The 26,113-nt window shown below is 36.1% G+C and overlaps 1 protein-coding gene and 1 long non-coding RNA gene across 19 annotated transcripts; one reads left to right on the top strand and one right to left on the bottom strand.

Annotated features, from left to right (window-relative positions):
• Positions 1–665: 665 nt before the first annotated feature.
• Positions 666–7,546, bottom strand: LOC110886549 (homeobox-leucine zipper protein ATHB-15). 2 transcript variants are annotated; one of them, XM_022134360.2, is made up of 17 exons: positions 7,506–7,546; positions 7,132–7,387; positions 6,150–6,309; positions 5,946–6,052; positions 5,776–5,866; positions 5,588–5,683; positions 4,959–5,072; positions 4,622–4,861; positions 4,459–4,533; positions 4,276–4,382; positions 3,470–3,662; positions 3,195–3,380; positions 2,130–2,210; positions 1,892–2,026; positions 1,479–1,795; positions 1,272–1,377; positions 666–1,168 (listed from the first exon to the last, which is right to left on the bottom strand). In XM_022134360.2, exons 2-17 carry the CDS (start codon positions 7,332–7,334, stop codon positions 872–874), a joined length of 2,508 nt encoding a protein of 835 aa, XP_021990052.1. In that variant the 5' UTR covers positions 7,335–7,387; positions 7,506–7,546; the 3' UTR covers positions 666–871. The 2 variants fall into 2 exon arrangements, with proteins under 2 accessions (XP_021990052.1, XP_035834677.1); XM_035978784.1 differs by lacking the exons at positions 7,132–7,387; positions 7,506–7,546 and adding an exon at positions 6,898–7,042.
• Positions 7,547–11,266: 3,720 nt separating this feature from the next.
• On the top strand, positions 11,267–17,153 carry LOC110886550. 17 transcript variants are annotated; one of them, XR_002562879.2, is made up of 13 exons: positions 11,267–11,613; positions 11,710–11,816; positions 12,512–12,705; positions 12,816–12,898; positions 13,057–13,117; positions 13,208–13,280; positions 13,354–13,455; positions 13,694–13,994; positions 14,339–14,438; positions 15,161–15,257; positions 15,645–15,725; positions 15,954–16,062; positions 16,800–17,153. It is a non-coding gene; the product is annotated as an uncharacterized LOC110886550 (long non-coding RNA). The 17 variants fall into 17 exon arrangements; XR_002562871.2 differs by having other exon boundaries at positions 13,057–13,113; positions 15,147–15,257; XR_002562868.2 differs by having other exon boundaries at positions 11,269–11,613; positions 15,147–15,257.
• Positions 17,154–26,113: the final 8,960 nt, after the last annotated feature.

Raw genomic sequence — 26,113 nt, forward strand, 5'->3', positions numbered from 1 at the left:
TATACAATTTGAAACCGTAAATAAAAATCCATGAAACTATTTTTATTGACCATCTTTTTTTCTTGTAATTATACATCCAAACAATTTATAAGTCATGTTCAATAAAATCACAAAATTCGGATTACGCATAAGTGCCAACAAGTCATTTGATTTATTTAATTAGCTAAATACTATACTGATTAATTTGCTTAACTCACAAATACAGGCAAATTAATCTTGCCTTACTGGACATGTTGAGTTTTAGCCCAATATAAACCAAGGCCCAACAGTCGAGATTGCACCACAGGTGACATCCCATTCCAATTATTTTTCAAAAACTGTAAGGCCGGAAGGTGCGGAGTGCGCCACCCCTGCCACCTCACCAACGATAGTACCGGTGGGGCGCCACCGTCCATACCCACCGATTTAAGAGGGGGCACCATGGTGGTTTCGCTAGCATGGTAACGAAGAAGATTTGGTAGGATTGAGGGGTGATTGGTTGCAGGTGGGGGCGCTATAGTTTGAAGGGGGGTATCCACACCCTGCAAGTTAAGGGAAAGCGTGATAAAGCCCCCTGGCTGACGTGAATTTGACATGGCGCTGACGTGGCGTGATAAAGCCCCTAGGGGCTAAGTGTAAGGGGATAACATGATAAGCCAATCGAATTAACTGAGTTTTCAAGAACATTTGATACCAACATGATAAAAATCTGATACAGGAGACAAATTTTAAACATATAGTCTGTTAACACCAGTTAGATTTTAAGCGAGAAACACGAACAAGTTAACGTTGTCAACGCCTAAACTGGATAAGCATTCAAAAGGAAAGATCCGAAAAGTTAAACATCCTTGACTACCCAACAAACTACCATCCGCTAGCGACCCGATAGGACTCAGACAAACGACCAGTTCATAAACATAAAGCAAAAGCAATACGCTTGGTCTTCCTCATTCACCACTTTCCATGCCACTGCGCGCTCGTAAGAAACTGGTTTCCCCATACTCGACACACATATACCCCCTGGAAGACACGCGAAACCCTGTTGTATTATCTGTGGGAACTCGTAATACAAACCTTTTCTTCCGTTTTCGTCTAGTATCTTCTCCAAACTGATATCTTGAAGCGCGACTAGTGTGGTTTCAAGCATATCCAGACCAGCCTGATTTGCGAATGTGAAAACCGGCATCGCCTGCATAAAACCATAGTGGTTTAGCGGTCTAATAACATGACCAATGTTACATAACTAACGAACCGGTTGTTCAACAATGTTCAATAACGGGTTAACGGCTAACCTTCATTGAGCAGCATATGATTGCATCCGAGTGGTGCCACATAGATTTAAGTATCGAGTCACTCCCGTTATCCACACCTCTAAGTAGCTCCACACCCAAGTAGCACCTGTTTCACAAGCCAAAAATATATAATTTATGATGTTTTATAAACAATTTCTATAAAAATATTTACTATTGCATCCGACCCGTTGACCTATTTTGACATACCTGTAACTGTGGGAAATCCAACGGGCTAAAGTGTGGGCTTCGGGAGTACCAACTGGAGCCTGAACACCACTGTTTGGGGACGGGGATAATGCGGATGCTACCCTCTGAACCGATGATATAATGCTGCGGACGTATTGGCGGGCCATAGCAGATACACTTTCTTGCATATGACTCTCGAATGCAAACTCGAAAGCGATTGTCATCACAGATCTTGCACTACCCGTACCGACATCTCGATCACCGGATAATTTATTCCCGGTCCCTCTTACGTCAAGTGCGGATGCAAGATCAAGGGTGCGATTCGGGCTTGAATCCCCCTGTTGGTATATTACAGTTTTATTTAGATGAACACAAACATTAACAATTTATACATCTAAACGATCACGCGGACGTGCAAATTATAAAGTTGTAACCTTGCAAGAATCAAGAGGAATGATGCGAAAACCGGAAGCCAAAAGCGGTGCTTCGTCAGCAAAGGAAGCGTCGATTGGAGCGAATATAAGTTCTGAACACATGCCAACGGCCTTTTCGTCCATTCCACTGCATAGCTACAATATTTACATAAATGTAATTAGATAAAGAAAAAAAGGCAGAAAATATAAATTTGTGTCAAATATATGTGAAATGAAAAAGAATAAACAAGAACCGTACTTGCAGTAAAAACATGTCTCGGCCCATTAGCGCATCTTCGGGACAAAGCCCAACACCCTCCGGCTTGATCACCTCCAAAAGCTATATACCACAAAGAGGTTAATATTTCTTCAACCGTTTTACTTATAAATGAACTAGGTTAGAACCCCGTGTAATACACGGGTTGAATAAATGTAATTTTATATACCAAATAAAAAAAATATCTTTAAAAACCTCGTTTATTACACGGGTTGAATAAATGTAATTTTATATACCAAATAATAAAACAATATATCTTTAAAAATCTCGTTTATTACATGTGTTGAATAAATGTAATTTTATATATTAAATAATAAAAAGTTATATCTTGTTATATCTTTATAAACCCTGTGTATTATAAAACTTTTGGACTAAGCTGACAAAATGGCCCAAATCACAGGGACTAAAATGACATTTAACTCTTTACATTATATTAATTTATATTTAGTGTACGTTTTTTGTTAATTTCAAGATAAATAAGTTTGAAATCTAATAAATATTTCAAAAGACTATATTATCTCCTATACGAATTGTTTAAATTTATATTAAATTTTATTTTATAATTATCATTTAATTAATATTAATTATAATTAAGTAGGAGATAGAGATGAAAAAAATTTTAAAAAAAAAGATGGCTATTAATTTATATTTAATGTGCGTTTTTTGTTAATTTCAAGATAAATAAGTTTGAAATCTAATAAATATTTCAAAAGACTATATTATCTCTTATACGAATTGTTTAAATTTATATTAAATTTTATTTTATAATTATCTTTTAATTAATATTAATTATAATTAAGTAGGAGATAGAGATGAGAAAATTAAAAAATAGATGGCTCCAATGAATGACACGTGTCCCGTCATTGGTTTCTTTTATTATATAGTATAGATCAGTTTGGGTTATGTTTTATCTCTAAAAAGATCGAACAGATACACCAAGAAAAAGTAAATTATCGTTATGGCCCAAACCCATTTGACAAATTACCTAACCCGCCCATTTTGCCGCCTCTAATACTAAAACAAGTTAATTAGAAGCGACTAACTTACCTCTTCATGCTCGATCGTATGAGCAAGAGGAAGTATAACTTGACCCCCAAAATTACCAGCTCGAGCACCCGGTATGCTACAGGGACCAAGTTTGATCGCTGCAGCCAAGTAAGCATCAACATTGTTGTCGGCCCATTCTGAACGGTGCTCCCTCAAGAACCGAAGCAAGATGGCTGGAGGAACATTCTAGAAAATACACAAAATGTTAAGAAAATACGTACATGAATAAATTTTAAAGTCATATTTCACGTAAACCTTGGTGTTCATCGACTGACCTGTAAAAGCATAGACGCTTTTGCACACAAGACCGCAGTGTTAACAGACGGGTATCCATTTGAGAAGGAAAGATTTAATCCCATTAGCTTTTCGGGTGAAGAGTTGACAAGAATCGTAACATCATCTACTCCATCATTACTCGTTAATGACCATCCCTCGTCAGTAAACCCGTTTACAGCCTCGTTAAATCCCCTAACAAGAACAAACGGGTCAATTCAGGATATGTTTTACCTCTAACAAGTCAAGCAGATGAAATTTAATAGAAAATAGCTAAAAACAAAACCGGTAGGATTAAATTATTATCGAACCAATATAAGTTTATAACTAAATTTGAGGCATCATTTATTGATAAAAATGTTCAAAAAAAGTGCACTGGGGCAACCCAACCCATAGTTGTCAGTAGCGAATAGAGGACGATAGCGACAAACTAGCAATAGCGACGAAATAGCGTCTGTTATTAGGCACTATTTCATGTTTAGCGATAAACTAGTAGAAAATTTAAGAAATTTGTTACATCCATATTTTATAAAAATACGCTATTTTTAAATGTATATTTTTATTTAAATACGCTTCTTTTTTCAATTGTTAAAAAAACCATAATGAGCATCGCTATATATATTTATCAAAAATAAAAAAAAATACAGAAAAGGCCGCTACTTGTCGCTATAAACCCTATAGCACCAATGCACCATATGGGCGCATCGTTACGTAGCACGCTACAGCCGCTATTCACAACAATGACCCACCCGTTTGATCCGACATCTCTATTCGAAACTGATCTAAAAGGTGCGATTTAGCAAGTTACCTGCTTAACCTCTGGCTAAGTGCTCTCAAAGCTGCCGGTCTTCTGCCCCAATTAGGGGCACCTGCCTGAGAAACCTCCTGAGCTATTTGCCTCAGTTGGCGTAACGCCTGTTAAAAAATTGTTAAGCCTTAAAATCCCCGAACTCGTTACAAAAATTAGAAAACAGAGGATTAAAGTTGTTACCATCATAGTCGTTTTTTGAGCAAAAACGGTTGGTGATTCATACAACGGCCGCAGCACTTCAGGTACATTCCATGCCTATTTAGTAATACACATAATAATTCAAATTTCCAAATCATTATACAAGTAAAAAGGCGTCGTATAATCCAGTAGAGTGATTATTTACCTCTAAGTTCATATGATCCACAATGTTTATGATCGACCCGCCTCCTTCACATGGTCTGATAAGGTAACCACTAGGCAGCATTTCTGCCCGCACAAAATTCGGTACAGATGGTATGCTTGGACCATTCTGGGTGTTTGTTAGTGATCTTTCACAGACCACTAGACTGCCGTCTTCAGTAACGGAAGTATATCGCAACAACCAGAAGTCACGAGCTGTAGCCAAAGTTGTAGGGGCGTAAAGCTACAGCATGAAACGAATTCAGCGTATAAGAAAAGGTGTAAACTACATCACTTGACTGATAATCAACAAAAGGATCAAGTGTTAGTTAGTTAGTTACCTGCATGTACAAAAGTTCAATGGTTCCACCGTTGGCGGTGGGCAGAACATCGAGGACATCAACGGCTCGACAGTCGCGAAACCAGGAGGGGCGATCCTTGAGGATCTCAGCAACCTGGAATTTGAATTCAAATACATTTACTCCGGTTTCAAATGTTTTCGTAAAACGAACTATATTCATTTCAAATGTGAAATTGGTGGATCAAATAAGGAATGATTTTTTGGTGAGCATTGTAACAATTGTTTACTTTTTTGGGGAAAGTTATTGTACAAATAAACTTAACGTACAAAACATACGAATTGCATGAAAAGGAAAAAGTAGGCGGTGACATTTTTGTAATAATCAGTAACTATCAAAGTTACTCTACAAATGTACCTGTAGAGTAATTTTGATCTTCTGTAGAGTAATTTTGTAAAATGGTCTTGTAGAGTAATTATTACAAATGATACTGTAAAGTAATTTTGATATTTTGTAGAGTAATTTTGTAAAATGTTCATGTAGAGTAATTATGGTTCGTGATTATACAACGCATATACACATGTCACATTTGGCACGAAAAATCAGTTTCATATGGGAACCGGCGTCTATATAGATGTGCCGTGTGCGTATGTGTATTATATCTTACTTACCCTAGTAGGCTCAAGACTGACCAAGCCGCACGCTCGCGACGCCACGCCAGTGCAACCATGAGAAATAGCAACGATTCCAATGGAATCCGGACCAGGCTACAATAAAAGTCAAAGATACAGTTGCAAATTAACCAAGTCCCTAAATGAATACAACAGCATTTAACAACACATGAGTAGTAGTAGTGTACCTTCATTCCAGGCATCTGGACCCACTCTACAGCGGTTCCAGTAGCCTTCGAAAGAAACTCTGTTAAAGTTTCTTCTGCAATGGACAAAAGTCTGAAGAAAAAACAACAAAACAATTAAACAAAATGTTTTTTTCTTTTTTTAAATCATAAGAATCAAAAAACCAACTGACCCAGCAGGACTAGCATCCCGTGGAGGATGCTGTGGGGTTAATTGCCGTTGACCTTGACCGCTGCTCACCACTGATTCACAGCTACTGTCCTTGCTAGCAACTGTCGTCTGCAATTCAATAACCTCAATCAATTTCTAGGTGTAAAAATTTCTTTTTGGTTTCTACACCACCTAAGATAATTAAAATATTCAAAAAGGCCCTTACATTTTGTGTATGTTGACGGAAACAGCCATTTGAGTACACAAGGTGAGACACTTGCTTCTGCAAGCGGTCATTTTCCTCCATTAACAGCTTGTTCATAGCGGTCAGCTTCCGGTTCACAGATTGAAGACGTGAAGCCTCTTTCCTTTGTTTCTCTCTGCATCTGCATATCAAAATCAAACAAAATATTATATACGCCGTAACATCCACACCTCTCGTACCACCAATATTATCTGCATTGCCCACAAAGACCTCACGTATTCATTTTTGGGTACCCGAATGGACACTTCCAGTTAGGGGTGAGCAATAACCGAATCATTAACCGAAACCGAATTAACCGAAAGTCGGTTATCCGATATTTTTTGTACTACCGGTTATTTGTTGTATTCCCAGGTTTTATACCTCCATTTGATGTATTTCGATTTTATATTTTTATACTTTTATTTCATGTATCTATAGGTTTTTATATTTACGTTACATGTGTATCTAAGCAAAAATTTTATCCCTTGTTTGATTTGGTCATTGACTGAAATTAATCAAACCAAACCAAAAATTAACCAAATTATAACCGATGACTAGGGATGAGCTATACACTGACCAGTACTGAACCGTACCAGAACCGAAATACTGGTACCGAAAACCCCAAAAGTAGGTACCGGTACCGAATATACCCGGTACGTTACGGTTCGGTACCGGTATTTGAGGGTATAAACCAGTAAATACCGGTACCGGACCGGTACCGAAAATGTACCTGGTTCAGTAAATTCGGTACCAGTACCGGGTACCGTTTGCTCATCCTTAGGCGATGACTTCGGTTACGGTACTGCTAATAGCCGAACTGAACCGTGCACACCCCCACTGGAGCACGCTTAACCATGGTGTTCTCTCATCCACATCCATTACGCTCAAAACATGTTGGTTATATTTGGTGTGTACATAGAAAAAAAAAACAAAAACAAAAATGATTAGCATCCAACCCACCCACCTTCGATTTTGGAACCAAACTTTGATTTGTTTGGGTTCAATGTTGGTGAGAATAGGACACTCACGAATGAGTTGTTGACGACGAACAGAAGTGGGTTTGGGGCACTCATGATACAGCCTCTCTAGGGCTTCAACCTGCTCGGGTGTGTAACGAACATATTTGCCGTTATCCATCATTGCACCTTTACCATCTTTGCAGATCATAACTCAAGATTCATTCAACAATCCAATGTAAATCATTCAATCGTCCCTAGCCTCTGGAACATGTTGTTGTTGTTGTTGTTACTCCGGGAAAGAAAAATATTAATGATGAAAGAAAGAGAAGAAGTGTAGAAGATCTTTTGAGTGGTTTTATTGTTTGTTACATTAACTTACCATGTTGATTGATGTGAAATGTGGTGCTTGAAATTGATTTGCTCTTTGTTGGTTTGCTTTTGGCTTGCTGCCACTCTTTTCCATTTGTATCTTCTGAAATATATTTGAATCTTGGTGAAGTTACCTTTTTACCCCCTTAATAGAAATGCTTCGAATTCTTAAATTACTATTTTAATTATTTGTAGAGTAAATTACAAAAATCGTCCTTTACGTATGTCACTTATTGCAAATTGTGTCATTTGTTTTCAATAATTACAGAAAACGTACTCGATGTTTGCAAACCCATGCAAGTTATGTCCTTTAGCCCTTACTCGGTTAATTACTATGGTTAAATCTGACCAAATGGACCCCACAAGGGTATTTTTGTGGTTAAATCTGATCAAATTGACCCACCAAAATACCCTCATGTGAGGTCCATTTGGTCATATTTAACCACAAAAAATTAACTGAGTTAGGGCTAAAGTACATAACTTGCAAGGGTTTGCAAACATTAAGTACGTTTTCTGTAATTACTGAAGATAAAGAACACAGTTTGCAATAAGTGACATACAAAAAGGACGATTTTTGTAATTTACTCTTATTTTTATCTAATTAGGTATACAAGATATAACCAAAAATTGTAAGTAAATTAGAATAAAGTTTGTAAAAATTATCATAACAAATAAAATAAATTATACAACTAAATGAATAGTTTGAACAATATATAAATATATACGAAACGATAAGATTTAGTACTTGTACCTTGATGCCATTATTCTTGTAACCGAACTGCGTCGAAATCTTCGGTCGGACAGTTAATATATGGAAGCTGCTACATAACTTGTCTGGACGATTCAATTTAAATTGCTTCTATTTGAACCGGTTGGATCAGTTAAACCGACGAATTTAGGTGGGTGAATCGTACTTCAAAATCATTTACTTTTTATAGTTTTTCTTCTATTCTCAATTACAAATTCATTTGTTACTTGAGGCTACATCTTTATATATTTGTCTTTGTATCAAAAAAAATAATTAGTACAAAGGTTAAAACATATTCATATGTTGTTTTACTTTAGTTTTATATATGATCTTTAAAAAACTAATCAAGTATCTATAATCAATCTAACCAGCAGATTATTAAGACCGCTGGTTTATTGACTTTGACATAGAAATTTATAAACATGGAATATCATTGTCATCTTTGTAACAAGCTAAGTAACATTAAATAGATCAATATCTTGATTCCTAAATTTATAATTTAAATTTAAATTTAAATTTAAAATAAAATGTACGGTTCACAAATCCTATTTATTGTTTTGTATTACATATGTATTTTAACATTATTATTATTATTAATTTTATAAATTTTATAACATGAATTTATATGTAGTGGTGTGATGATGGCATAGGAGGTAAATATATAGAAAAAAAGGGTTTAAGAGGAGAGGGTTCATAGAAAGAACGAGGGTGGCATGGGAGGTTTCGTGGGACAAAGAGAACACCATGATGACCGCTTTGCATGCGCCTCGCTTTTACCTTCTTTTTCTATTTTTATTCTTTTTAAAAAAGCATTGTCATTTTCATTCACTTTTTTAGTATCCTTCGGTTTTTTAAACTTTCACTTTCACCCCTTTACTTGTTCTTTTTTACTTCAACTCCCAAGACCTTTACCAAAAGTCATTGGCTTTTTTTTAAAGTTAAATGTCATTTTAGACCCTAGGGTTTGCGTCATTTTTTTAGTGTAGTCCAAAGGTTTGAAACGTGTCATTATAGTCCAAATAGTTTAAAACGTTGCTATTTTAGTTTACTGGGTTAACTTCATTCCATTTTTCTGTTAATGAGAAAGGTAATTCGGTCATTTTATATGACCGAATTGCCCTTCTAGTTAGTAGAATTACATAAAAAATGATTGAATTGTCCTTCTAGTTAACAGAAAAAATAGATGAATTAAGTTAACTTATTGTACTAAAATGGCAACGCTTGAAACTGTTTTGACTAAAATGACAACGTTTAGACCAAACTTGCGAAATGGCCCAAACCACAGGGACTAAAATGGCATTTAACTCTTTTTATTAGGTAAACTTCATTAAACCAACCAACCCGGAAACCGGAAGGCAAAAAAAAACTACATAAATACAAATTTACACCATTCTTCCCATGTTACAAGTCCATGTTTCGATCTGTTTTTGAACCATAAGTATGTGACCGCTTTAACATTGCTAAGAATGTTTTCAGCCTTGACTTTGCCCGAAAAAATCAACTCGATGGCTTTTACGAAGACTTATTTTGATTTTTGTTCGTCTTATTTGTTTATGTCGTGACTATTGTTTTTATGTAATACATAAATGTAGAATGATTAAATATGTATTTATAGATATGTAACACATAAATGTAGAATGATTAATGTATTTATAGATATTATTCTAAACACCGCATAAGTTGAAATTGTACTTGTAAAATCATAGTAATAACACAAACAACCCTCAAATAGAAATGATATGATCAATTTGGGCCAAAATTCATAAGTGTTTTGTTGGAATATTAAGGGTGTAGTGTATGATTCAAACACTTTAGGGTGTTTGAGTTTTCTCTACCCAATAATCTCATGCCATGTCAACTTCTTTCCTTCACTCTCCATTTTCTACTCAAACACTAGGACTCTAGGAGTGATTCAAACACCCACTCAATTAAAAAAATAAAAAATTTCATTGGTTCTCTCTATCCTCTCTTCTCTCTCTCTCTCTCCTCCCTTTGTTCTTCTTCACCTTCGGTGTATACTCACCGAAAAAACATCATCTCTCCTACTCCCTATTCAAACACCCGGTATCATTCCCCCCGCGGCAACCCCACTCCCCCCATCCACTCCCCGCAATCACTCTGACCCCCCCCCCAACATTTAATTAGAATGTAGATAGAAATAACATAGAGAACCCTCAAACAAAGGTGATATGATTAATTTGGATCAGAATTTGAAAGTGATTTGTTGGAAAATTAATATCTAACTAGATGTAAGACCCGCCGCGTTACGGCTAGGGTTGCGGCTAGGGTCTTACATATTACGACACAATGAATCAACTTTATATGGCTAGGCCCTTACAAATTACGATGCAATGAATCTATTTTATACTTATCTATCGACCCGCTTGTTGCGTTTTAAAACCACAAACCTAAGGATTAACTACACACCTTTGTATCAAGTTAGATATCCAAATGATCACATTGTGTTTCCAAATGTCTTGTGGAGGGAAATACAAATACTTGATGTTGATTAGGGATGAGCACGGTACATGTTCAGTATTGAACCTGTACCGGTACAGAAAAACGGAAAAAGTGGGTACCGGTACTGAATATATCGGTTCGGTACCAGTACCGGTATTTTACCTGTAAATACCGGTACCGTTCCGATATTGGCACCAAAAGGCGGGGATAATGGGTATCCGCACAATTAAAGAGAGTTGGCCCAAAACAATAACCCACACTACCTAGTTGTTTTGTAAAAAAAAACCAATGTCCAAGAATATATGCTTAGAGTACAACTTCTAATGCACTATAATGTTAAAAATTAATAGTATATAAATATATAAATAATTTAACAAAGTGTACAACCCCAACACATAAAGGTATAACAAAACTAAGCATGAAACACCATTAATGCAAAAGTTACAACAATTTAAAGCCTAAGTGTATTACAAATTGATATTATCTATTATATATAATAAACATAAAGATTTGGGCTGATGTGGTATTAGATTAGAGCATCTAGGATTTCATTTTGGCGGGAAAATGTTCGGATCGTGAAATGGGACGCGGATCCTATTTGTTGATTTAACCGACCCACCTTTTTCGGATCTATTATAAAAGACAATTTATCAATTTTTTCTATACCAAACCCTATACGCCACAGAGAGAATCCATCTCCACACCTTCATCTTTTCCAATCAACTTCTCAATCTTGCCGCTAAACCCTAATTGGAATCAACTTCTCAATCTTGTCGCTACAAACTCTCTCGCCTATCAATCCGCCATTGTTGAAATTTCTACTTGGAATTGCAAATCCACAGCATCTTCATCGCTGTATAGCACCGTCATCACCATCTTAGGGATTCTGACGAAGTTGAAAGAGTTGCTGGTTACTGGATTGCTTAAATCTTGATTCTCATCTCTATGTCCTGCGCATACACTGTTTTTCATCTTTGCTAATTCTGTTATTCGATTTCTTTAACAGGTAACATCTTAATAAGCTGCACACTGGATCGTCCATGTCTCAAATTTTCGAGATTACTTTGTTATTCATCCATGTTTTGTATGAATCTGATCCCAATCCTAAATGATGTGAGTTATATTTATGAGTTTTTACGTTATTTTATATATCATTGTTGCTCTGTACCAAATTTTAGATTTATGTAGTACTTTTGTTTGGATTTTGTGTTAGTTAATATTTGCCAATATATCTAAATTTGTGATGATTTGATGAACGAGAAACATGAGGATTTAGCTTCTAGATTGTTGTTTCTATGCAGAATTTGAGTAGTGAATTTTAGGGTTTGAATTGGATTCTTGATTGTGAAATGGGGTATTTTTAAAAGGATTGATTTTGCATATCTCTTTTGATACATATTGTTAATCAAAACGATTCAAGCAACATGAGTTAACTTTGATTAGTTCATGGAATTTTGTAACATGCTTTAAAACTTAAGAGTTTTAAATTAAATTTGTGATAAAATCATATATTATTTAAAGTTTCGTGAGGTTAAAGAACGGTGAATAGAATGGGACCTAATTAAAATCATGGAACTCGGATATGAAACATGTAAGATGAAACCCTTTTAGGTATAGAGTCAAATGGTTGGTGGGTTAAGCGGGTCTCTTAAATATCTATATATCTGATCACATGAAAACTTCCAGCTAGACCACATCTTACATATATTTGCTTTTTGTGTTCAATTTTTTCTTTAATGTCTAAGTAGTGTGAAATCACATTCTTAGTCCCAAACTAAATTATTGATATGGCATTGATATAATGGCAGTTTTATAAGATCTATGCACCTGAACCCGACCACGACCTGTTTAGCATGAAGTTTAACATAAAGGAGCTTTTTGTTGAGGTCCTTTTTTGGTTTTTTCTATTCTTTACCAATTAATTTTATTAGATTATTGTAGAGAGACATGCCGAGACTGGTTCCAATTGAGTTTGAAAGCTCTTAGCGTTTTCCGTGATCAAGTAAGTGCATGCTCTTAACTTTTATAAAGATTCTATTTTTTTTACGGTTAACACGTTTACGGATCAAATTAAATTATACATATTTTTTTTAATTTCATATATGTGTTTAGTTTCTGATGTATAGCTTCTACTCTTTTGGACTATCCGAAAAATACCAAATGTCCAGCAGGCGCCATTAAATTGAGTTTGAAAGGTCTTACCGTTAATTAGTGCTTGAGTTGGTTTGATCTCTTTAAGTTTAAATAATTAATTACTCTACTTTGGATTAGGAAATCAACAACAGTTTTCAGTTCTTCGATTTTCCCACTTTAATTGTAAGCTGAATCTTATTCTTGTAACTGATTGATGCAGTTGGAGAGCTTCATGAAAACGCTCATGATGTCACTTCAAGATGAAGAAGGAAGTTCTGTCGGTAACTATTAACTAACTACTTTTAACAGTTTAGATAGATTAAAGATTGCATATATGCTTTAAGAAACATAATTTCTTGATGGGATTGCAGGCTAGGAACCCAGTGGTTGCTTCACCAGTTGTGCCAAATCATACAAGCTTATCATCTCAGTCAAATGCTGGAGGTTATTAAATTTCTGGTTTCACTGCACATATTTAATTTCTTTATATAACAAGAGTTTTTCATGTTTTTTCAAGAAAATGATGAAAATGTGCCGCTGCCACCTTCAAGTAAGTCACCAATAACGAGTCAGTCATCAGATGTACTGAATTCCTCTCAAGATGAGCCAGTGACAGATGGTAAATTACATTAATTATTCCATTAGTCTATAATGATATTAATTTCTCCAGTTATGTTTGATTGATAACATTGAAAAGTTATACATGTTGACTTTTTCGTTAAGTGTAATGGAGAAATGACTGAACTTTGATTACTTCTAGATTCTCATGTTCCAGTCATTAATTTCAAATTTTAAAGGATAATCTCATTTTAAAGATGCAATAGTGGCAAGATACCTTTACTCATGTTAAATTGCAGGCCAAACTTTTCCATTACGGGTCAGTAAGATTGATCGTGGAGTCCTGCAGATCAACACATTTTAAAGCAATGGATGTTGCGAAAGATGTATGGGTATTTCTGTCATATGACCCAAATCTCTGGTTGCCATTGTGGTCATCAATAGATGAGGCCCATAAGCAAATCATGAGCGTATGGGATAAGGCCAAAGTGATCAAAGTCAATGATAATGAACTAGAATTTCTCATATGAAGTGATAAAATTGATGAGAATCTTCTGTGGGTCACTCCTGGTGACGAGGGTTGCAATAAACTACACCAAGGTAATGGGAAATTAGAATGGTGTTTCTGTTTTAAGTTTAATTCCAAATGTAATCACCTATAACTAACAACAACATTTCATAATAAATAAAAATAATTTTAAAAAGTTATTTATTAAGGTACTCAATTGGTGCAGGAAAATGGTCCATCTCCAGCTTTATTTTTCTTGCTTCACGTTAAAAGAATGTGAATAAAAGAGTCCTATATTATTAATGAGGCACATATCTGAAAGATGCTAAACAAGATTTTGATTTAATAGGGCATTTCGATTTTTGTTATTAATCTATGTTTCTGAAACTTTCTATAGATTCCTTTCTCATGCATGTCTTTGTTTATTTGTAAATAGCTAGCTGTTTACAGTACTTTGTGAGACTTAAAGCCTAAATTCGATAAGGTCCAACACTCCAACTACTTACATCTCTTTGCAAAACAAGTTTTTATCTCAGGTACTTCTTTCTACTCTTATAATTTTTTCCATGCTACCATCGACCTACATGTACATGGTATATGGGCAAGTTATTATATTTTTTGGAACACTTTAAAGTGTAAAAAATTGCCCAATTAAGGTTTTTATTTATGAGTTTCATTTTCTGGTGTGAGTATGGGTTCTTCTTTGCTTGATATTTGGACAAATTATACATGACTCGCAAAATGGAGAATTAAAAAATGGTACAGATAAATAGAATTTCAAGACTTTATTTGGCATTGTCTTTATTGTAGATTAACTTGAAAAGTATGAACTTTTCAAAGAAAAGACTTGCATTGTCTTTATTATTATTATACCAAAACAATTTACGTTACTATTGCGGGCTGGCAGTTATATTTTTGTGATTTAGTAGATTTCTACTTCTATTTTTAGTTTTTTTTGTTTATCTGTTGGGTTGATTTGGGTAATAATAAATTTGTATATGGTTCAATTCGGCTCAATTCAAATTAGTGAATGGGTCAATTTGAGTCGCCTCAAATCAAACAATGGTTCAATTTGGGTCACCTTGAATTTATTAACATGTCAATTTAGGTCATCAAAAATTTGTCAGTGTGTCAAAACTAACACGTACTATCATACTATATGTTGTCGCCCTGGCCCCAATTTATCCTCAGGTCTGTTGGTTATTTGTGGTTTCTGACATTTAAATAACATATGACATCTTTAGCTTGGTTGCTAAAGGTTTCACAGGTGTACAACCATTTGTTCAGTCAACTTCGGATGCGTAATGTCTCTATATTTGCTTGTGGACAAACATGTTCAGGAAAGACATACAATGGTCTGTTGCATATTTCTCAACCCTTTGTATGCATGTGTTATTTAGTTTCGGTATTACTATATTCAAACTTCACTACCAAGTAAATTAGATGTATTATGCATAGAAGCTGGCAATTCCTTAACCTCTCTATTTTTTTAGTGTTAGGTCCATTTATATTGCTTTTAACATTTAAATTTTTAAATCATCTTTCAAAGATGCAAGAATCAAGTCGAAATATATTAGTAGGCGAACCAATTTCTAATTACTTCGTTAGAATATAGGAGCCAACAATTTTTTTGTGAGGTTTTAGTTTTGGCAATCATGGGACACATGTATTAGGGTTTTTTTCTTTTTTCTTTTTTTTAACTAGCCACGTATATTCAATTCATGTGCTACCATTGTTCACAGAATACCGCCGGCTATATTGAGAGGACACCATAGTTACGAACAAAGGAGAAAGGGCGACTAGAAGAGTCAAATGTATCTCAGGTATTAACATGCTCATTTTTTGTATTTATATCTCAAGTTTGGTGTTATGGTGTTGAATAATATTTTTATAGGCTGCAATTAATTAGTTCTACTGTGTATAATTTTATAAACGGGTAAAAATTACTACTTTTAGTACACCGGTCAAATATATCAATTTAATGAATGGGTCAAACATATCATATTTAGTAAACTGTTCGAATATATGCTAACATCTGTATCTGGGTTTAGCTAAGCTGTTGTGAGCAACTTTTATGCATTTCTCATCCAACATACCTACTGGGTGCCATCGCACACTGCATGTCATAACCAGGAATGGATTATCGTTCTTGCAGCAAAGGTTGATAACACTTTTCTACTTCTACGGATTATTACTTTTTTTATATAAATAACTAACTAAAAGAATAGTTGTATATATTTTGATTCTTATTCTTATTACTTACTACATTCTAATATCTTAGAGTATAAGTACACCAATTAGGTGCATTGCCAAAAATATATTATTTTAATAATTCTTTAATTGTTTGGATAAATGATCTGGAAGGATTTCTTATAAAAAAATTTGGGGAATTTTAGACATGCTTTACCTTTTTTAGCTATTTGTTAAATCCGCCTGACTCGGAATACATAATACATTATATGTATCCATAATGGGCCAAAATTACCTTATCTAAGTGTGTTTGGGGTCTGTGCATTTTTATGGGTTAGAGTTTTGTGTTAAAAGTGGTGTTGGATATCACATTGACTTGATGTATGATACTTCGTGTAATCTTTTCGGGAGAGTGAGCTTGCATTTATGGGATGAGGGTATTTACTTGATTTTTGTATGTGCAAAAAAAGGTCTGAAAAGAGAATAAAATTTTCAGATGTGTAAACTTGGTAAACTTGGTACATGTCGGGTTGACATGTAAATGTTTTTGTCCAAAGTAACGAAGTTTTATTAAAAATATTTAGTGTGAAATTTGAGTACAAAAATTATGTTATTTGTTAATAATTTAAATTTTGAACAAAATACTACTTTGGATAACTTTTGACCTATCTAACACGTTTCCATTAAAACTATATGTTTTTTTTCAGGCTGTGCCCAATGGGACAAGGAGATCAATTGCTTCATTCTATAACCCATCCTATAATGCCACCATAGAACCAGCAAGCCAGCTGATCCAAAAAGAGAACAAAGACGTTAACCATTTTGGTTACCCAAAGTTCGTGTTTGGTGACTACATGTCGATATATACTGAACAGAAGTTCCTCCCAAAAGAACCAAGGTTTGAAGCTTTGAAAGCGGCGAATTAAAGTAACAGTGTCGTGCCATCTTTTATGTTTAGCGTTTAATATTTACGAGTGATTAAGGATTATAAGCTCTTCTCCATGTGACATTGCGCATCTTTATAACATATCTATTTGTATAAATTGTTTTATGTTTTTTAATTAAGATGTTAACCATAAAGTACCTATAAAATAACTCTCCAGCCCGGGAAGCATTTCCCGGGTGATAACCTAGTATTATATAAATAACAATTTGTCTTTAGTGGTACAAGTCACTAAGTATCATGTTACAAATAACAATGCCAACAATTGTTGCAAATTAATATATATATATATAATTAGAAAGTAGGTGATATTGATATAGATTATTAAATGAAAATATAAGGTTGTTATGCATTAGCCCATGACTTTATAGTCTAGTGGCATCTTAGTGGTGAGATAAGGTTTTAGGACCAATAGGTCTTGGATTCGATTCTCACAAGGGGGTTTCCCATATTTATTGGGTTTCCTCCTGAATTAGTGTATAGGCATTATGCCTGCTGGAGATGGATATGATCGGGTGGTTCCGCTGGTGGCACAATGATACTCTAGTGGTCTGTCAGTTATCCAAATTTGTCATTAAAAAAAAGGTTGTTATGCATTAAGTTTATAAGTGAAACCTCTCAAAAAAATCCAGTTTTGGTTAACTTATATATTACAACATTTATTTATGTATATCCAGAAACTAATTTTTTCTAGTTTACTCTCACATCAAAAAAGCTTATCGTAGTTTGTCCTGGACTTGAAAAGTTGTAACTAGTTTACCAATATGTTGATACTAAATAAACTCTAATGCAAGGGCTCTTCCTCAAGGAGTACTTGACGAGGTCATTGATTTATCAGAGATGATTCGTCACTATCCTTTCATTCGTGGTACAGATAAGTGGGTTTGGGAGGCTGAATCGTCTGGTATTTTTTCGGTCAGTTCTACTAGAAACCTCATTCTTCAAAATCTTCCCGAGACAACTCCAACTAATCGGTTCTTCTGGTGTAAATGGGTTCTGCTCAAGACTGTTTGTTTCGTGTGGAGATTAGCTCTAGACAGGAATCCCATGGCTAATAATCTGATTAGAAGAGGCGTTTATGCAGTTTCGAATGTGTGCAGTCTATGTAACAATTTTGAAGATAGCAGGGACCATGTTTTCCTTTCTTGCGAGTTTGCAGCGGAGGTTTGGCGGAGAGTTTCTTGGTGGTGTGGCATACAGTTCTACCTGGCCAGCACAGTTCAATATTTGTTCGATTCTGCAGCGCGCTATACATTGAATAAAGACTGTTTTATCCTTGGGTTCGCGATCCTATATACATCGTTTCGGAGCATTTGGAAAGCGTGTAATGAGGCAGTGTTTAGAGATCAAAGGTGTAATGTGGATCGCACCTTGGACCTGATAGTGTCTCAACTGTACTCTTGGGTTAAAAATAGGACGAAACACCGGACGATAGATTGGTACAAATGGTGCAACAATCTGGAGGATTGTTTCATGTAATGTTCTGTTTCGTTTCTTTTCTTTTTTGTTGTTTGTTGCTGTGGTTTCCCCTGTTTCGCTGCTCATGTACTTTCTTCCAATCGCGCGCAGGTTTCTTTTTATATAGTGTTGTTTGTTGCTGGCAAAAAAAAAAAGAATAACATTTAAGAAAAGACTTGTTTGGGATATTGAAGGGGTATGGTCCTAAAAAGCCGTGCAGACCAATCAAGTCGCGCGCGCTGAACCATACTCCTTTTAAATTAATCTGATTAATCTGCATACCCCGCGCGGGCTACTTAGGCAAAACCTAAGCCGCGCGCGAGGTCCAAGCAAGATGTAACATCAATTTTCACACTTAGCATCCTGAATAAGAGCCCTCAACTCTTAAGCCTTGGGCCGGCTAGTTGGACACACACCAAAGGTCGCGCGAGGGTAGCGGCGCAGGGTCATTTCAGGAAGCATCAAAGGTACGAGTGGCAGAAGAGCGAGCCAATCAGCGTCCAGCAGACTATACCCTAACGTGCTCCACGATTAACAATCGTGCAGAAGACAAAAGGTACACAAGGACGCCTATGTGGCACCAATCAGGGGGCGGCGACAACTGCCCCATGATCTCCACTCACCTACTGATGTCAGAAGGACGACAACCGGGGCACGTGGCTCAAATTAAGGTGCGCCAGCAACAAAGATCTTATAGATGACACTAACGGTTAAAACATTAGTCCCAAGGCCCATCAGTCCATCTCCTTCTATACCACTCCGGCTATAAATAGGGACCTTTATACACAGGTTAAAACATTCTGTTCTCTACTCTCTCACTCTTAACACACACCTATTTCCTCAAAACAAATACTTATTCTCACGCCGGAGAGTGGTTAAGAGGGAAACCCCCATATTCCTGTAACACCTCGAAATTTTGTGTCCAATAATGTATTGACACGTGTCTTGAGTTTACACGTGGCGTATTATATTGACAAACCTTGAAAGTATATAAATTCGAGGGTTATAAATGTCAAACAAGGGTAAGTATACTGTATAGTAACCCTAAATGGTGCTCGTACCTTCAAACGAATAAATCATGGATCGTACGGAAGCGGAACACGGAAGAAAGTGAGAGATTACAAGCTGCGGGGGTTAACTGTGTCAACATGTTTAATTATACCTCTGAGTGACCCTTTGCCATACCCGAGGCTTTTTAACAGTAAAATACGCTCACTAGAATATAATATATAAATTCCGCGAAATTCCGTTTTAAAACGAGAAAGTTATGATCAAATTCGTACGAGAAGGGTTAAAAGTGTCAACAATGAAAGTTAAGACTTTCTGAATAATTAACAAAGTTAACCGGGGACTTAACAATGCGGGTGAATAACATGAGGTCCTTAGTTGTAAATAATCGAGGGCCAAACCGCAAAGTTACCCTTCAAACCCGAAAGGTCAGGTTAATAATTACGAAAGATTTCGTTATTAATTACCGGATTCTGATCATGATTACAAAAGATTTTAAAAACCTGAAAAATCAACCTCTCACGGGCCGCATTAGGATTTGGGTTAAGTTAAGGCGGGCCGCGAGCCACCTATTGATACGCGTCTGATATTTAAACTCAGGCGGCCCGCGTACAAAGAGCATGGTTCGTCCATGCGGGCCGCGTGAGACGCCCAGATGCAGAAACCTTGGACTTGCATGACTTTTGAGCTTGTGAAGGATCAACTAGGCAATAAGTGAGGCATGGGCACCCCCTACTCGACCCATAACATCTAGGGACACCTGCCATTGATCCATACTCACTTGTAGGGTGTGTTGTAACCATCTAAGAGCATACTTTGCACTATAAAAGGCCATTCATGGTTCACAACTTAAACACACCTCAAACACAATTCTCTGATCATTTCTAAAGCTCTCAAGTGTTCTTCTTTAGTTCTAAATCTTTCAACAAATCTCTGTAAGTATGCCATACCTTCCATAGATTTGTTTTTGCTTAGTTTAGTCTAAAAGTCAATCCGTCGTAACTAACGATTGACTTTGCGATAAATCACGAATGGTTCAGTGAATTGTCGAATCAAAAATGGTTATGAGTTGGTATTTACGTGGGTAATAAACCTCTAAAAGGGTTCCCACTGATCACCACTCTAACTATGTCGAATGTCGAGTCAAACGTGCACTTAAAAAGTCAACAGAAAGTCATTTTGCGATTTTGTGCATAATCTGTAATGTATATGCTATGAAACCTGTTTTGATGATCATAAAACATGATATTAAGTATATAAACTTGTCTACGCTCGTTTGATTCGGCCATTTGCTATATTGACCCGGTTCGGAGCCGAATGTCGCAAAAGTTTGACTTTTGCTTTGACTTCAGTTCTGACCCGTTTTAGTACAATGTAGATATGCCTTAGGACTCTCCTAGGACCAGGTCACGTGTTGGTATCACCCTCTGTGACCGGTTCATTGTTTATCCGAGTCTTTTATGCATTTCCGTTAATTACTTAAAAGTTGACCGTAACGCCCTTTTTAAAATAAAACGAGTATTTCGGACACGTGAAGGGACCATAACCTTGCTTACTAAATTCTAAGCATGTCCCTAAAGTTTCACGCCAATCCGAGGTCTAGAATGGGAGTTATGCTAAATAGCGCATTTATAAGAAAACTTTTGTAATAAACGGCGCAATTAGCATAACGCCTACCTAAACCAAGATTCCGTCACCAAAACTTTTACCCACTGTATTAAAATAATATTTTGGGATTTTTAAAGATTTTAATTAATTTTAACCTGCTCATAACCGGCGGTTATGGCTACGGTTCGGTAAATACCGAATATGCCCTTTTCGGCTAAAACTTGAGTTCTACAAGGTCTTTTGACCCGATTCCAGTTGCTACTGATTTTAAATAATAAATAAGGTATTTTAGACTTATCAAACTGATCGGGAAACTCAGATTTCCTGTAGAACTCAGAAAACCCTTTAAAAGTCTTTAAAATAACCGGAAAACCCCTACGGGGCGAATAATGAACTAAAACTCGTTACGGGCATTATGGAAGGTATCCTACTGATACCACAACCTCTTTAAAGTATATTGACTTAGGAAAACAGTGTAGGACTCCAATGGTTACCCGTTGCGCCTATTGCGCGCACGGTTCGGCTTATGTAACTAGTTTACATAAATTAGCTGATACGGGTCAAACCATATCATTTTGACCCCAAAATCCAGAGTGTGAATATTAAACCCATATAAAACAAGTCTCCGAACTTGTTGGGTCAGAATCACATTCCATTCTCGGTTTTCGCCTTTCACGCGATTAAACCGTATCCATCCCTCGAAACTAATCGGTCTAGGCTACGGCTAATATAAAGACCCGTTAGGATTCTAATAGGTTATTTTAAAACCTTCGTTCCAGAATAAGGAGGTAAAAGATATCGGTGATTTAATTGATTAAGGAATATACATTGCAAAGGTAAATACTTTTAACTTATTTTCCCTTATACGGGCTTGGGTTACGGTATATAAAATACCGCTTGATTGAGCATCAAATAATTCCATCGCTTAGGTGGTTAATTGAATAGTTTGATCGGCTCATTTAAACAGTCTTGTTACTTAAAAGCCTTTGGGGGGTTAATGACCATGTCCCGGATATCCTTGGCATCATTTTACGAAATGGCCACGACCTCGACTCCCGGGTGTAGGCGTACACCCGGTATGATGTCTATACTATTAAAAGACGTAGCCGATGGTTTACCCACCTCGGTTTTACGCAAATGTGGTGTGTCTATTGATCTTTAACCCGGCACGATCCGGGCTACTGAACGCAAAGAAGGAACATGTAATTCGTTCACAAGATTATAATTTTAAATAATTCTCCCAAGTTATAAAAGAATTTGTGCCTCGTGCATTCAAATCAATTTTATTAAACATTTACAAAAGAGTCGGTTGAATGTATTTACCAGTGTAAACTGACGTATTTTCCCAAAAAGATTAAGTGCAGGTACTACACGTAATTGGCTGGCATTAGCTCCATAGCATCATTAAGAAGTCTCGCAAGCTTGATGTCTTATCTGTTGAACTACATTTTCATTTATTTTGATCCATCCTGTGGATACTATTCAACTCCTTGTGATACATTTGATATTACAGTAAATGGTTGAATTATATTTATCTTTATGCTTCCGCTGTGCATTTATATATTGTGGTTTGACTATATTGTTGCCAACTACGTCACGATAATCCCCCACCGGGCCCACCGGTGATACACGTGGAAATCGGGGTGTGACAGGTTGGTATCAGAGCCAACATTGAGTGAATTAAACACTATCCTAATGTGTTTAATCTCAGTGACACAATTGCACATACTTGAGTCTAGACAAGAACATAGGACAAATTCGAATTGTTATTCCAATTTTGTCTTTTCCTTTTATTATTGGTATTTAAAAGTTTTATAAAGCAGGAAATATGCCGCCAGTGATTTTCCGAGTGTCACACCCCAACCAATGGCGAAAACATCGGGATGAGACGAAGTGTGAAGATTGCAAGAGACTTCATAACGCTATTTGTGACGATATTTAATAAACCGATTTCATTTCATAACGTAAATTGTCAACATTACAAGAAATTCAAATACAACAAGTTCAAAGAAGTACATAACAACATAAGCAAAATTGATACAACGATTTAAACTTAAGGCGTCTAAATGAGTATCTAGGCATCTTCGCTATCCATTTTCATAGTGTCATCAATCATCAACCTGTAACATGTTTAAAATACAATTCAATGCAAAAGCAAAGGCGAGTATACAAGTTTAAGCATAAGTATAAGTATAAGTATAAAAGTTTAAAACGAATCCACATGGCAACTTAGTCTATACGAGATCAACCTAACGTGGCATGCAATATTTCTAGCCAACCTCTGTTTACGCAAGAAAGTTTAATTAATTCAACATGACCCAAGTTTAAGGGGGGCGGTGCGTTACTCCTATAGCGCTATACATGTCAAATGGAGGCTCGTGAAAGCTAATGACTAAAACATATCACATAAGTATGGTCCACGTAAGCATCCAGTATCATAACATAGTATTCATGTATAAGGATTGTTTTGTGCATTGCATAAAGAATAAGCTTAAGTGTAGTTTAATAGTTAAACATGTTACACCCCAAAAAGTGGTAAACATAAAAAGGGGGTTGCGAGTATACTCACAATATTGCATAGGCTTTCCGATTATCCAATGTGACGAAGTTGATGAGGTTAGAAGGTTGAAGGTGTAAGGGTTAAAGTTCAAGCATGTTTAGAGTCGACATTCGGAGTAAAACAATATGAAAATAACATATGAGAATAACTTGTGAAAATAATCATCTTCAACACATAACACTTGTATGACACTTGGTAACCACAAGGGTTATAATAGTGTTTTCATGAGTTTAGTACTCATAAGAATCATAACAAGGTTTAGGTCTTTAGATGATGTCCTACTATTTTGACAAATGAACATGAGTTTAACATCAAAGGTTCGAATGTACATAGATATTATTTAGGTGATATAGTTTATATTATTAAGTCCAAATGTTCAAGTACTTCAAGCATGAGGTAGAAGATTACATCTTCATTTAGGTACCTCAAAATGTGTCATAGAAGTCATGTAGGAGGTAGGATGACAAGCTTCCATTTAGGCACCTCGTATGCGTTCACCACTACACTTGTTGTAAGAACAAACAAGGAGGGTCATGAACTTAAGATTAGTACAACAATGTAAACAACCTAAGCTATGAGAAATCATCAAATCATGTGGGGATTTTATGTTGGAAAAACCCAAGTTGTTCCATAATCACTCCTATATCAAGTTTGAAGCTTGAACATGACTTGTAGGTCAAAAACACTAAACAAACAGAAAGTATTTGAGGATTATCCTCTGATTTTGTATGTCTCAACCTTGTTTTTAAGCCTAACTAACCATAGGAGTGGTTATAAGCATAAGGACATAGGTTTGAGTGAGTTAAACTCATGTCTAAACAAAGATTAATGAAAACAAACTTAAACAGTGGACTTTGAAGCCTTTTTGCCGGAGTTCCAGGGACTTGTTTGCTATGAAACACCCCTAGAATCGAAGCCAAGGTCAAGCCAAGCGTTCTGGAAAAAGAATGGACCAAAACGGATAAGAAATGAAGAAGTTATGCCCGTTTTTGTAAAGCTCGATGAATCTGTCCGAACTCTGATTTGCAGCAACGTTTTTAGGGAGTTTGAGAGAGTTTTGAGAGTGAGATTAGAGTTTGTAAAGTGAAAAAGTGGCTGGGATTAGAATGGTATTTATAGGGGAGGATTAGGGTTAAGTTGGTTGGTATTAAATGCAAGTAGTTGGGGTTTTACAAAATTAAAATAAAAAAAAAGAACTCCAAATGTTGCTGTTGGCTGAACTCGGCTGTTAACAGCCCTTAAAAGTTCCTTTTTCTTTGTGTGTGGTGACATATTCTAGTTATAAATTAGTACACCTTATTTAATATCAAGTGATGGAAATTAATTTGAACAAACAAAGAATTAGATGATATTGCTTTGGTTTGCTCGCAGCTTGCTGCTGACTTTCATTTATATACATATTTTTTTTTGTTTGAAAACAAAAAACACATATTTAATATGTGACTACATCAACTTTTCGTTGATGTTAGCATATTTTGTTTTTTTTTATTATAGTATTTTATTATTAATATTTTATTATTATTATTATTATTATTATTATTATTATTATTATTATTATTACTACTACTACTAGAATTAACTACGTATTTAACAGTTAACAAGCATGTACAGGTTATGGGTACCAGTATGTCGAGTATCGGTCGCACGTATGTATTTAAGATTTGTAACGTATAACCCGAATATTGCAACACGTATAAGCATGTATAAAAAAAAGAATTTCATTATGATCGAAGTCTCGGATTTGCAATGGTTTGAAACGAAATATGAAATACAAAAGGAACAAGCTTCCAAAAATAGAAATACAAGACACACTTTCTAACTAAGGAAAGTTACGAAAAAGCAGGGCGTTACACCGAGGTAGAGGAAGGGGAAGAAGAGGCAGAGGAGAGATCGTCACTCATCACGATCACGAAGCCGGGCCTTCAAATACGCGAGCTCCTTCAACCACGAGGAGTGAAGAACCGCAAAGGCGAAGAGACCTTTACGAACCTGCGAGGCATTCCACCTCGCACAGCTCGACGCCATCATACCGGCACTCATTCGGGCCAAATTTCGAGAATGACCCCAACAACCCGCAACCCTCCTTCATACCTCTACAACGTTCGGTTTCGCACCGAAATTTTGACGACCCTACTCCATACTTCAGAGCTCAGTTCAATCCAGCTGACTACATCCAGGAACCTTCAGGCTTTGTTCCGTTAGGGCCACAAGATCATTTCTCCGAAGATCATATGGACGAAGATACTGATCCGACAGAACCTGCTCGTGGTACGCCCACGCACCCAATAGAAGTCTCTGATGGGTCATCCTTCCATGGCACACCCTATCAGGGACCAGATAGCTTTCAAGCGTTGTTTGACCGACATGAGTGGTACTACACACCATCTCAGCAGACATCACAACAACCGCGACATCCACAGGATCCCTCTGAGGATTCACGCTTC

This window comes from Helianthus annuus, chromosome 10 (assembly GCF_002127325.2).
Source record: "Helianthus annuus cultivar XRQ/B chromosome 10, HanXRQr2.0-SUNRISE, whole genome shotgun sequence".
In the NCBI taxonomy this organism is placed as follows: domain Eukaryota; kingdom Viridiplantae; phylum Streptophyta; class Magnoliopsida; order Asterales; family Asteraceae; genus Helianthus; species Helianthus annuus.